The following is a 13,901-nucleotide window of genomic DNA, read 5'->3' on the forward strand; positions in this document are numbered from 1 at the left end:
ATATCTTTGAGAGATTCATTGTGCATCTGGATTCCTTTCAAATGAAACATTACTTGACAAGAAGTGCCCCATAAAAATTATCCTAAATGGAGATTTGCTATTAATCATACACATTCCCCGCTAAACCTCCTAAAAAGCCATCTACTAAATTTGATTTTTTTCCCTAACATTGGTAGAGACAATATTGAAAAAATGATTTTTATGTGGCACTTACCCATGTGAATCATAACTGCTCTTGCACTAAAGTGATTTATGAAGGTAAGATTTTCAAGTGTCGTAACAAATGGTTCAGGTGAACCAACATGCACCAACAATTTAAACTAACATGGAGGTTATTCTGAAATATGTATATAGTTTGCAAATAAATGAACAAAGACCTACACTGTAATCACAAAATAATGCTGACAGATAGGCCAAGCTTTTTTCAGAGTAGTTTACAAGAGAAATGAATTTCCCTTCTCCTTTCCCCTCACCTTACCTCTTCTTAAATTTCATATCAATCCCTCTAAATTCAAATTAGAGAACTATGATACAGTAAATGAGGCAAAAGTCTAGCAATTACACATAGAAAATTTAGCATTCACAATTTCACTGCATGGATTTTTATTATTTTTCCCTATAACTAAACAATATTTTCTAGCAATATAAAAATAAACCGTGTTAAATATATCACAAGAGCCTGAGCATTTAAAGGCATGCGGTAACTGCATCCTATCATGTCTCGGGCAAGAGAGAGAAATTGGAGTTTATATTCATTCCAACACGAGAAGAGAGATTGCGGGAAATACATTGTATCTGATGTCTGTATACTAACTTACAGGTATTTCGTCTCCTTTGAACTGATGATGGGAAGCGTTCCCAATTGCCAAATACTGGCTTAACAAACCTACTTTTAGATTTCAGATCTACTCTAAAAAGAGGCTACAACACCATATCCTCACAAACTGAACTACAACTTTTGTAAAGTGCTGTATCCAATCAGGTATTCTATTTTGATCTGTGCTTACAAGTTTTAACAGAATATTTTATGATGAGCACACAGCACTAGAGTCAAAATATGTCCAGACGATCATACAAATAGTGAGTACAGTAGAAATTAAAATAATTTTATACAGGTTTTTTCAAACTGTTAATCACAACTTCATATCAGATTCAGTGATATTCTACTTTAAAAAAAAAATAAGCGAAGACAAAGCATGTAAACCTCACCTTCAAATTAGAGGCAAGAGGAGGGGAATTAGTAAATACATTTCAATCATTTCAAACGGAGGATAGAAACTTTTACAAATAAAGAAAATCAGAACTGCTACAGTTGTACTCCCCATGTATATTACTGAATTTGCCTATTTAAATAGTCATATGATACAGCATGATTGGAAAGGGCTATATTTTATAACCAAGTTCTTAATACATCAGAGCAAGATAATGCTCTTTTATTTATGCTTGCATAAATTAAGTTTTATAAACACATAAATAGTAGCATTTTAATATAGATTCCAAAAAAAAAAGATGTAAACCAAACATATGAAAAAAATGTCATAAGACCTGGAAATAGCAAAAGACCTTATCCGCTCACTATATTACAGGTGGGAGTGAGAATTTGCCCTATTACTTTAATATAATGTAAAAACTATTTTATTTCATTAGTATTAGTCTTAGAGATACACTCATGTACAGAAGACTCATTAGCTTGTCAATATTTTTTTTTTTAAGAGAGGACAGCTGATGAAGGAGGGGTGGGGGAATCTACTAAACATGGATTACACCAGAAGTAATTCCTAGGTACGTACCTGTAAACATATATGCATATCTTCAGTACTTAATGCAATCTATATGTAATGATATAATTATTTATTTTTAAACTACAAAAAAAAACTTAATATTCTTTTCCAGTTTAGTTGACGTTTACTTGCTGAAAATATCCATATCTAAGTCAATCACACATAGATGCCAAACAAAATATAAACAATAAAAAATGTGTCAGCCAAAAAGCTACAGGACTGTATCCAATCAATGAATAAGCCTTATCTTTGTTTTCATCTTCATTCACAATTTCTGAATGCTTCAGTCCTTTTAAATCACAATGTTTTCAATTGTCAAATAACTGAAATCATAATTATGTGTCCTCTGTACAAATATAACTGCACTAAATATTAGATTTACAATAATATAACACTAGATTTACTTTCTCACTTTTATTTAGTTATTTGTTGCACCAATGTGGACGCAAGCAGCTATCAGTTATTCAGTTTACATCACATCCTCCTAAGGCAGACTTTTACAAAAACTGCTGAAAACTATCCCATAGCATTAGAGGTAGTTTACTCTTTGGAATATGCTTTAGCACCAATATATGTATTTCTTGTTAAAGTGATAATAAATATACTCTGTGGTAACTGCTGATGTGTTATTTTAAACAGTAGAAAGTAATAGTTTCAAAAGAACTGTAGATCCGTATTCTGTTTCCTTCACCACGTTTTAAATATCTTCATAAAACCCTGGGTTTTCCAAAATCTACTCTCTATATCTCCCCTACTTGAAACAATATTGCACAGTTTGTCCACAATTTCTCAAAACATATAATCTTGCATGCAGCATAGACAATTATTGCTTGTTTTTCTTATAAGACCCAAAAAGTCAGTTACCACCAAAGCATGACAATAACTATAAGTGCAATTTATATAAAAGATCATTTTTGCTTTTGAAGTTGCATGCTGATTTATAAAATTATAAAACACCAAAATTAAACAAGAAAAATGTTATGTCCCTAGACAGTCAAATAAGAAAATATCCTGTAGTTTGGTCATTCTCACTCTAATCAACCTCATACTTTTGGCAGACTATAGATTATTAATTCAGCGTTGAACAGTATTACTTTTACATCAGTCAATGTTCAATTAAAAATAACACTTTTCCTCTTAAACCCTTTCATTAGACAGTGAGTGAGTAAACAGGAGAGCAGAAAAGACAGCAGGTCAATGTTCTCTAGTCTAATCAGTACTTTTCAAACCCGCTTTTTAATTATATTAATTTATATTGTTTTTTACCTTTGGCTTTTTATGCAACAATTTAGCAGTATTTTTCTAGGGATGGCACTTTCAACGAATCCTCCGAATGGCCTTGTCCAGTTTGTTCTCTACTGTTCTCTTTTGCAACAGGAGTTTGGACCCTGACAAGCAGCTATAGTTATGCTTTAAGCCGTTACTACTATTAGCATGACTCACTGAGAACCATATTATATGTGGTTTTATATATAATAAAAAATATAAAATATAAAATCAAAACGCATCTGTACCTGAGTGAGACAGATGGGAGAATACATCATGACTTCGCTTTGAGAACACACTTCCCGGAGAGCCCCTAAGAAAAGCCTCAAAAGGGAATAATTTCATCTATTCATTTTAGACATCTGAGAACTCAAGGAAGATGAAATCAGTCAGGACGGGATTCTGCCCTGGATCACCACAACTTCACAGCAAACCCCAGTCCTCCTTAAATAGCCAAAGATTCAAGTTCACTCCGTGTGCTAGATTTCCCGGGGTGAAATCCAATCTACACTTTTAACCCTCTTGTTGTCGGCGGCGCTTTTGCTGCTTCTGCTGCTGGTTTTCGGATGAAGGGTTTTTTCAGGGGTGGGGGAGGTGGACGGGAGGGTTTTGCTGTTTGCTTTTTTAAGATGTTGGTGGCGGCGGCGGTGGTTGTACTGTCACCACGCTACCAAAGTTCAAGGTTACAGCCCGGAGCGGAGCAGGAAAGTCCCGGAGTAATCGCAGGCGAAACTTTGCAAGGAAGAGACCATGTGCGTATGTGAGAGAGAGAGTGAGAGTGTGAGTCCCCCAAGGCTGGGAAATGCTTCGCAGCGCGCAATCTCCGGGCTTCTCTCGCAGCAGCCTGTGCCTCTCTCTGCCTATCCACTCCCTCCCTCTCTCTCTCTCTAATGTGGGCAATGTTAAGAGGCTGCTTTCCAAACGCCCACTATAATAAAAATGATCTCTCGAAAATTCAAAACGATAAATCTCTCCCTCTCTCCCTCCCCATTTGCTCCCTCTCTCGCTTGCTGCAAAACTTGGAAGTTGGAAAATCCATCGGTTACACCCTGGGGACCCCCTTCCAGTTCGCTTCCCCAAATGAGACTTGAGGATTGTTTTTAATTATTTAATTACACAATCATCGCGTACACTCCTCCTCCTGCAAGCACATTCCTTTTTTCCACCAGATCTTCACCCCCCCCCCCGCCTTTCTCTTCATCAATCATCTACCACTGTAGAAGAATCCAGCACATTTTACAAACATGCCTAATTTTCCCCTCCCTTCTGGTGAAAGAAGGTTTTGGGGAGAGTGGGGGGACGGGAGGGGGGGAGTTGGAACAGCGATTATTGCAGCAGCTATTCCAGAGCATTGGCAGTTATAAACCCACTTCTCTCTGCTTGTCCTGGGAAGTGCCCAGTGGAAAATTCCCCCACAGGGAGATAGCAAGGGGCTGGGGCTGCTGCAGCCTGGCTCTCTACTCTGGCCTCTGCCCTACCAGCCCAGGAGGAGCCGCTGCGCGAGGAGAGGCGGGGGCCTGGGCGGGAAGCGAAAAGCGTGAAACTTCGCCACATCGCCACTCATTCAGCCCAACCAAGAGCGGCGGTGGAAGCCGGGGGTTTCTTTTTCTTTGCACGCCCAGCATGTGCAGCCTGCAGCCCTGTCTCTCTCTCTCTGGTTGTGTTTCTCAGCGTTACTGCCCTGTGCACCTAAAACCCGAGGGGCTGCGAGGCGTTCGCTCACCGTGCAATGGGGCCTCCTGCTCTGGGCTGCTTTTTGCCTCCCTGCCAGGGAGCCCCTTACACGTGGCCCCCATCCCTCCGCCTTGCCGTCGCAGCCTGAGCAGCACACGCCCTCGGGGACCGGGATAGTCTGCGGGGCAGGCTGCTTTCCTTACAGGCAATGCGATGGGGGGAGGTCAGGCCAGCTTCCCCCCGCCCGGCTTTCTCCCCTGGCGTGCCCAGTGGGGTGCAAGCAGCAACTCGAAGGGCATCAAACAATCTGGAGGATGGGGCCCGCGGTAGCAAAGTCTGGTTTCAATCTTCCAAACCAGCTTTACTAGGAAGCTGAAGCCCGAGGACGAGTTTCTTGCTCCAGGAATGTAGTGAATGAAACTTAGTTCTCCTCCTGTAGGGAGGGCGGTGTGATGCACTGCAGATCGCGGGGGGGGCACCCACCCCATGCGCGCTGCTGCTGCCGGTGGTGACACAAAGGGGAACGAGAAGCTGACGAAGCGCCTGATCAGTGCCAGCTCCTGCAAGCAGCCTGGAGTTTAAACCTTCTCTGTGTTTCGGCATTGAGAGCCTCTCTAGTCTAAATTGTCCTGAAGGGACCAGTGACTTTTCCTTTCCCAAAGTGGGGAGTTATTCACGTCAGTTATTCACAACGGCACATCAAGAAAAGTAGGCAGGTTCAAGTCAACCATGAAATGGTCACTTTTTAACCCCGTCCTGTCCTCATTAGGGAAATGCTCAAACACAGCCCATTTTCAAAGAGGGCTCTTAATGAGGAGAGCTTGCCAAGTCTACCAGCTGCAATTCCCATAAATTTACAAGCCAAAGGAAGGGGGAAAGGGAGGGGGGGCTCGTACAAGACAGGTAATGTCAAAGGAAACAGCGAGAGCCCAACACATTAACCCTTCAAAGAAACCTATCTACATGCATTCTGGTGGCTAGCTGAACTTTCAGGGTGTGCTCAAAGCATCAGTGTTTGAACAAGTCACGTCTTCTTCCTTGTAAGGGCCGTATTTAAAAGTGACAAGCAAGTTTAGAGCGCGCACTTATGCCAGAAGTGATGAGGCAAACTCGGGGTTAACCATAGTGAACACATTTCATTTCGTATCTTGCACAGACTACACCAAATCCTATCATCTTGTTCCAGACACTGCAAAAAGCTGATAACGCCAGCTTTAAATACTGGAGTTTCCCTTTGAATAAATATTCAATTTAACTGGAGTTAATTTACCATAAAAGACATTCCCCTTGGCACAAATGCACTAATGTCCTTGAACACCTCTTTAAGCGCTTGGACTCCTACACAACCAGCCATTACTGCGGGTCTGCTTTAAAGCTCTAATATCCTTCTCCCTGCCCTCCCCAACTCACCCCTTACCCTCCTAAAAAAAAAAAAAAAGAGGAAACCCACTAGAAATGCTGCCTCTGTGAGTTGCACAGATTTTATAACTAGGCCCTCCCCCGGGCAGAAATATCACAAGGCTCGTTCCTAAGTCCTGGGAAAGGGACCCTGTTTTCTCCAAAGACATTTACACTAAAAGCAACAAAGTGTGACAAGCTTCTCAGATCGAACAGCGGCACAAAGAAGGGGAACAAGGTAAGGAGAGCCAGTGAGCCTTGGGGTTTCTACAAGCCAGAAGAAACTCCAGAGTGAGATGGGTGCGGTTGATCTCCCCACTCAGACACATTAACGTATACCACACACTGGAACAGGAACAAGGACTGGGGATTATACATCCACGTATACATTCGCTGTTGTTAATAACTGGTTTTCACTTCCACTAAGTGAGACAAAGACGACTAGCCAGGGAGGGGGAAGAGAGAGAGAGAGAGAGAGAGAGATGAGGCTGACTGCTCGGGGGCCCCGTGTGGCCGCCTGTGTCTGTCTCCCTCTGTCCTCAGGCGCCCTGCACACAGAGCGCCCGGCCCTTCACTCACTAACGCTGACGCACCAGCGAACCAGCGCTACTTATTTAACAAAATACCAGACTAACTCCAGGCCTTTCCAGGAATAGATTTGTTAGCCAGGATTAACCAAACTCATTCTGGGAAGACATCCGTAGGGACGGAGTGGAAACGGTATGGTGATTCATCTCAATAAATGCCCCCTGCTTTAATAAGCAAACTATAAAAACAACATGCTTAATAGCGTCTCGGAAGTAGAGAAAGTTTTAGTACAGAAATTCCCCTACAGCCTCCGCGAGCACACACGCCTACAAGACGAAATATACATTCTAAAGATGGTTGCAAGACTGCTTTTTCCCCCCCCCCCCCGTTCTTTTCTTTCTTTTTCTCCCTCTTTAGGATTACCCCTTCAGCAAATTAACCCAGGAGAGAGATTCTCTATGGTAGAACAGCCCCTGGTTCGAAGCAGAGTTTGGCAATTTGCACTACAGGAAAACAAAGCTAGTGCCCGTTTCAAATGAGAAAAGTTAAATGGGCTTACGATGGTGATTTTGTCTTTTGGGGGGGAAAGGCCCTAAATTATCAAAAACAAACCTTTAAAGACGTTTTAAAAGTTATTTGCCTACGTATAGATGTCTATGAATGCTGATGTCTCATGTGCCTGCCTTTTTAAGGACGTGGTAGTTAGTTAAAGTAAACCATAACTACGACTGGGCCTTGGCATGCAGCGAAATTCCTTATGAAGGTAGAGCAAACACCCCAAAGCACCTAAAAATAAGCTACTATTGTTGCAAGTTCTGTATTATTTAGTATCCTGTCTTTCTGACAATTTCTCATAACACTCTGTTTCCTAGCATTGCAATATTGGCTTCTGTATATACTGGAGATAAACAGACCTTCATATAGTGTTTAAAAATCCACACGTGTCTGTAATATTAACACACACACACTCGCACAAATTCGCCACCTGACCTAGCCATTGAGTGACACTGAGAACTGGTTTGCTCTGCGCTAGGGCTTGGAGAAGCTGCTATGCTGTCAGCGGAATGGGAACGCTATATTCTGCCAGTGGCAGCTTGGGGGAGTGACGAGGGTATGCATTTTATATATGTGAAACGTCATAAAACAAACATCCACAACTAAAGAGAAAGCTCCTATAGGAGATAAAGAGTAAAATGCGTCTGTTTATTACAACGCAAGTATCTAATCAGTATTTTAAATTCTCTCTCGGAAAATTAATACCAGTCTGGTCTTTCCTCTTCCCAGCATCCCCCAATACCCCGTATCTGGCATCCTGTACTTATTTCACTGGGAGCTATTTGTGTTCCCTAGGGACAAAACTAAGCTGAGAAAATCACTGTTAATAACGTTAGTGCCGAAATACCAACGCACGCTGTTACACAGGAACAGTGTCTCATTCTGTCTACATTTCATGCACATTTACAGTTGGAAACTCACCGAGCAGCACTGATTTCAAATACAATACGAGGCTAGCCACCTCGACTATATGAAAAGCTAGAAACACTTTTTGAAACTAAAGGCCAAACAAACTTTCGCTGCCCTCCACAGCAGTGTTCCACGGACGATTCAGATTTGAGTTCTATTGGACTCCTATGGAACCAAATGCTCTCACTCGCTCTCTTTGAACACACAATGTCTACACATTCTACAGAGCGTTTGTAGTTATATTTCCAGAGGATCGTAAAACTGAGAAATGGAGAGGCCTGTTATGTCATCAAGTCTATATTCTTGCTAAGGTAGGATCCAGTTGGTGTCCTTTGTTCTAGTATTTTGGTTGTTAATCATAACATCGTTTTATGCCTCAAAATCAAGAGAAAGATATTGTTAACGTTGGACTGTATATACCTGTTTATTTTAGTATGCAAGGGTGTAAATTTCCTAATTATCGACAAACATGCAGAGAATTATCCATTTCTGTCTGAATATTCTAACAGCACGTTTAAAAATAAAAACCATTCAGTTCAGACATTTTGCAGCTATTTCAAATAATTCAGTATGCAAGAATCGCCTCCTCTTAAATTTCTGTTTCACCAGGCTCTTGTGACACAAAGACAAGCTATACGCAGCTATATCCATGTTGTAACCTCAACTTTTCAACTTCATCAGCAGTAAGAAACTTAAGCTTTCACCCGTTATATACACAAATATTTACATGTGTACACACATTAGCATAGATTGACTAAATTATATATTATATACATCACAATGTTATACTGTAATATATATTATATATAATATGACCAGTAATTGTGAATTGCAAAGCGATTCAGGGTTCCTTGTGATATCATATACAACTATATAGCAACGCTCCAGATGCTTATAATGTCATATAATTATAGCTTTGTTCAGTTTTCCTGAGTATATTACATCTGTCCGATTACGATAGAAAATAAATGTAACTGGGAAAATAAACAGTGAAACTCAATATTTTTATCTGTTCACGAAGTCTCAATTCATTTTTATATGCAGTTTAATTTTTCAGTATAGGTTTTTTAAAATGTGAACAGTAAAACATGTAACTCACTATATCATCACACCTATAACTACATTAATATATTTTAATCATAGTATTACTATGGGGTATTTTTTTCGGAATGATCAAACACACACACACACCCCTATCTAGCTCACTGGGTGTGTGTGCTTGACCTCTGTCCACATATGGTTTGATGATGACTCTAATACCCGAGCTTTTTCTGTCTACCAGACCAGAAAAATGAAAACATCAAACCTCAAATGTAAAAGCTGTAAACCACAACGTTTTGTGTTACACAACGCTGCAGTTTTTAGCCTGACTGCGTAAAGGTCACGTTTGCAGCCTTACAAAGGAATGAAAACCCATTCTCGCTAATATAGCAAATGCTCTCAAAACTCACATTAGCTAATCTTAAACTTCCTGGACACACCAAAAAAAAAAAATAATAATTGCAGCTGTATCTTTTCTGACAGTTTATATGACTTTCTAGATTTATTATGGTTTTTTTTTTAAAGAGATTGATGTAAATGTCTATACAAATTAGAGTTCAAAAGTTAACTTTTTTCCCTATGATTCAATGTTAAGTTACATGGGTTGCGGCTCAAGATCACTTCAAAGAAAGTTAGAGTTAAGTCTTGTGTATTTTGGCGCCTTTTCCCTGCCAGCTACTGTACTAAAAAAAAAAAAAAAAAAAAAAAAACTTGGAGATCTTGTCTGTCCTGTCTCAAGTTCAATGGCAGCCCTTTCCAGCAGCAGGAGAAGATGGCCATTTTCGCAGCCCTAATAATAATTCAGATCACGCCACATCGGCATCTTGTGTCAAAGTCGAAACTGGCTTCCCCGCCCCCTTCAACCTGAGAGCTGCCAAGTCTTCACACACTCCGCATTCAACCACAACTTAATGGATGGGATATTGTGCATTAAAATGTGGCCCAGACACACAGGCGAGGAGAGGACAAGAGGGGAAAGCAGACAGACAGACAGACACACACACACACACACACCCAGAAGAAAGGAATGAATTAAAAGTACAACATGCAAGGCTCCCACAGCAAAATAGTAGGGTGAAAAAAAAGGGAGAGAGAAACCACAGGAAAGCCACAAAAGTAACTTTAAAAAACAAATTCAGAGATACCAAATGAACACTTCATACTGCAGCATGCAGCACCCGAGATAAATTAACTATTTAGTACAGCAGAGAATCAATGCCACTTTTCCTCAAAAGTACACATTCAGGGTGAAAAGTGTATTCATTACAAAATATATCCAGACGGTTAGAAGGAAAAGAATCAAAAGGGTGAACAAAAAAAGAAGAAGAAAAACTACAGCAACAAGACAGGGGAAACAAAAACTGTCTCGAGATACAAATAAAGTAGCATTTTCATTAATCCATTCCAGCGTTTAACTGATAGCTGCCTGCCAGAACAGAGGGGGAGGGGGAAAAGTTGAAGCAGGAAATGTGCCAAGTTCAGCACTTTTGGACGCAAACTCCCATCAACTGATTCCTGGCATAAAAGTGTGACCCATATACAAAAGCTGCCAAAAAAGCAAAATATAAACAAACAATCCACCACTTATATCTCATCCTGTAAAACAGAAGTGATATCAGCTTTTAGGAAGGGGATATAACATCCACTCTGGAAACCACAATCGCAGCCTGGAGGGGGGAAAAGAGGGAACAGCCAAGCAAATGAAAAAGGGGGGGGGAGGGAGGAAAGCATAATTTTCAATGCCACATACCATTGCACTGTATTGCATTAAATAAATGGGATCCTGAAATCTGTAACACACACAGGGCCGTTGGCTTCACATGTCTCAGGTAACAAATTTATTCTTTTCTCAAGAGCTCGGTGTGGTTTGTTTGTTTGTTTTGGTTTGGATTTCCAGAAGTGGCCTTCTTTTTTAAAAAAAGAAAAAAATATTATTGTTTGCTCAGTTTTTTTTTTTTAATGGAGACACCAAACAGGAAGAAAATTCTTGGCCAGAGGAGGGGAAAAGGCGGTAAAGTTAAAGTCTATAGGCAGTGGGCAGCCCCCTCCTCCTTCTCCTCCTCCTCTCGCTTTCCAATCTTCCTTCCTCTTTGAGTTGCAAGGCTGGAGAGTAGGTTTTGGTGGCTGACTTGAACGCGATCCAGGAGAGGCTGAGACCTGTGTGTGTGTGTGTGTGTGTGTGTGTGTGTGGAGCTGGGCCGGTCTCTATGTATGTGTGGTGCTGCCTCTCTTTTTTTCTTTTCCTTCCCTTCTCTTTCTCTCCCTCTCTCTCCCCCCTCTGCGACTGCAGAATGAGCTGGCGATCCTAGCGCGGAGCTAGTGCGTACTTGGCCTCCTTCCACCTCTTTCCGATTGGCCGGGCCAGCGGCGGTGGCTCCCTTTAACCACCACCCACTAAACCACCCATTCCCCGACTCCCTATCTGGCCGCCGGAGCCCTTGGGAAGCGCGGCTCTTCGTTTCCGCCTGGCGGCTGCATGAGAAACCAAGGGAAAAAACTACTGAGGGGGCGTATTTGCATATTCATACCGCAACACCCAATGAGAGACAGAGAGAGAGAGAGAGAGAGAGAGAGGAGCCGGAGGCGGCACCGGCAGCCCCAGACAGGTCAGGGACCTGAAATCTGTACTTCAATTGACTAGATCCTTTTGCTGTATAAACGCAAGGCTGCCTGCATTGTTTCAAATGTCTTGTTACAGCTGCACGCACGGATTTTGTTCTTTAACAGAAATTGGTCGTAATCTCCATTCATTGTTGAAAGAGGTTTAAAATCTTACTAATCACGGTAAATACATACCTCTGATTTTATATATATATATATATACACACACACACACACAATTACACATACATACATACACATATCAGTGCATAGATACAGCTAGAGTAGTACCAATTGGAAAATATGCTATTCCTAAGACGTATACTGGAAGATTGTCTTAATTTTTTTTAAAAAAATGTATTTCTGAAAGAGAAAGAAAGAAAGAAAAAGAAATCAGCAGGATTCACGCAGTTGTCATTAAGGTGAAGCCACCTGCTCCCAATGCCTACCTTTTGTGAGGCCCCAAAATTCCCACTGAACTTGAAGCGAATGGAAATTTTGGATGTTCAAGGAAATACATGATAAGAAGCTCCTGGTGCAAACACTGAAAACAGGGTTAAATGGGAACTGCAAGGTGCTGGAAACTTTTCAAAATCAGGCTTCTTGATTGAGGTGCCTAACTATAGGTTGAGGCCCTGGCTTTTAAAAATTTCTGTCACCCTCTTTAATGTGCTTCTCTGTGGGTCTAATCCTGATACCACTGAGTTCAATAGTGGCATGAGTGGCCTCTGTTGCTGCCAAAAATGTGACAGTGAATGAAAAGTTTTATGTACAAATTTATATTTTTCAGGAGTTTCAATGACAATAAAAAAATTGGTCTAAGATGAAAGCTGGCACATGTAGATTTTCAATTTAAAATTGATGTTTTTATTAAATGTCATCAAATCAAATAAATTGCAGCTTATTAATGAACATGGGTATAAAAACTATTGGTCTGTACCAATTTTAAACTTTTTGGAGTGTATAATATTCTAAAAAGGTTGGGAATTAAAAGTTGAATTTTGGGAAGTTAATATTCAATGTGTTGTAATTTCTTCAGATATTACCAAAAAAACTTAAATATTTATGTACAGCACTTGAAGAAGAATAAATGTCTTCACATGCATTTTCATAAAAAGCCTTTGCAGACTACTCAGGGCTTCAAATACCTATTATAAAGTGCCAAATGACCAAACTACCATTATCAAAAAGACCAAAATAACTGCAGTGGAATTGTTGTTAGTCCCAAACCTGAAGTCAGTTGGAGCTCCACATAGGCTCAGAGTTGCACATGCATTGAGCTCCTTGTAGAATTGGGACCATAGAAAATTCCCTTGAACCAAAATGTGGGAAGAGGTAAAAATCTAAAATACATTTTTGTAGTGCTAAAAATTGTTTGTAGAGTGTACACCCTAAAGAATCCTCATTATTGCTTTGAGACCATTCCTGGGAGCAAGGACAATGAGGAAGTTCCTCTCAGGAAGTCAATTTGTTTTTGTTTGTTTGTTTGTTTGATAATAATACTTTTAAAACTAATATGTATACTCCTACAATTAAGCATAAATCACCAAAAATAAAAACCATAAAGTAGAAATCCCAGAAAAAATTATTGTGTTTTCTTTTTATTTCTTCTCCTTATTTTGTTTAAAAAGTCAAAAATGGGAAAAATTAAATGTAAAACATTTTCTTACATTGTGTTTAGTTAATGTAATTGCTAAAAGAGTATGTGCCCTGGATTTTGTAAATTACATGCCATCCAGTTAATTGCCCGGATAGCAGGCCTCTTTTCCATGCCAGGGAGAATCTATGGTTGTTTTTGTTCTATAGAATTCAGCACTCTGCAACTGATCTAGCAAACCACCAGGAATTCTTCATACTGTATCAGCTGAAAGAATTAATGGCAATGTGGAAAACAAAACCCTGAATGGTCTTAAAGAGAGATTGTTGTAGCTCAAAGCTATATTAACTACTCAAACAGATGAACATAGATTGAATATATACTGATATTTGTCATAGGCATCTTTCTTGGACATTTTTATTTAGTTATTGTGCTAAATATATATTTTAGCCTTTGAGTTCTCATATGTATAGTTTTTGTGTATCTTGCTTAAGTGTATGTTTTGCTACAAGTATAATCAAAGCCCAATGTCCTCCACTGGAAAGCTGAAA

The 13,901-nt window shown here is 40.2% G+C and overlaps 1 protein-coding gene across 9 annotated transcripts in view; it reads right to left on the reverse strand.

The window, feature by feature from the left end:
- NFIB (nuclear factor I B) overlaps positions 1–11,440 on the reverse strand; it is a 220,782-nt gene extending 209,342 nt beyond the window's left edge. For 5 of the 9 annotated variants that reach the window (XM_037901984.2, XM_037901982.2, XM_037901979.2 and 2 more), the window contains exon 1: positions 3,296–6,139. In XM_037901984.2, coding sequence (XP_037757912.1) covers positions 3,296–3,325 — 30 coding nt within the window. In that variant the 5' untranslated portion in view covers positions 3,326–6,139. Of the gene's footprint in view, positions 1–3,295; positions 6,187–10,902 lie in introns of those variants that run through there. The other 4 variants (XM_043546700.1, XM_037901978.2, XM_043546698.1 and 1 more) reach the window with 4 other exon arrangements.
- Positions 11,441–13,901: the final 2,461 nt, after the last annotated feature.

The sequence above is a fragment of the Chelonia mydas genome, chromosome 5, assembly GCF_015237465.2.
Source record: "Chelonia mydas isolate rCheMyd1 chromosome 5, rCheMyd1.pri.v2, whole genome shotgun sequence".
NCBI lineage: Eukaryota > Metazoa > Chordata > Testudines > Cheloniidae > Chelonia > Chelonia mydas.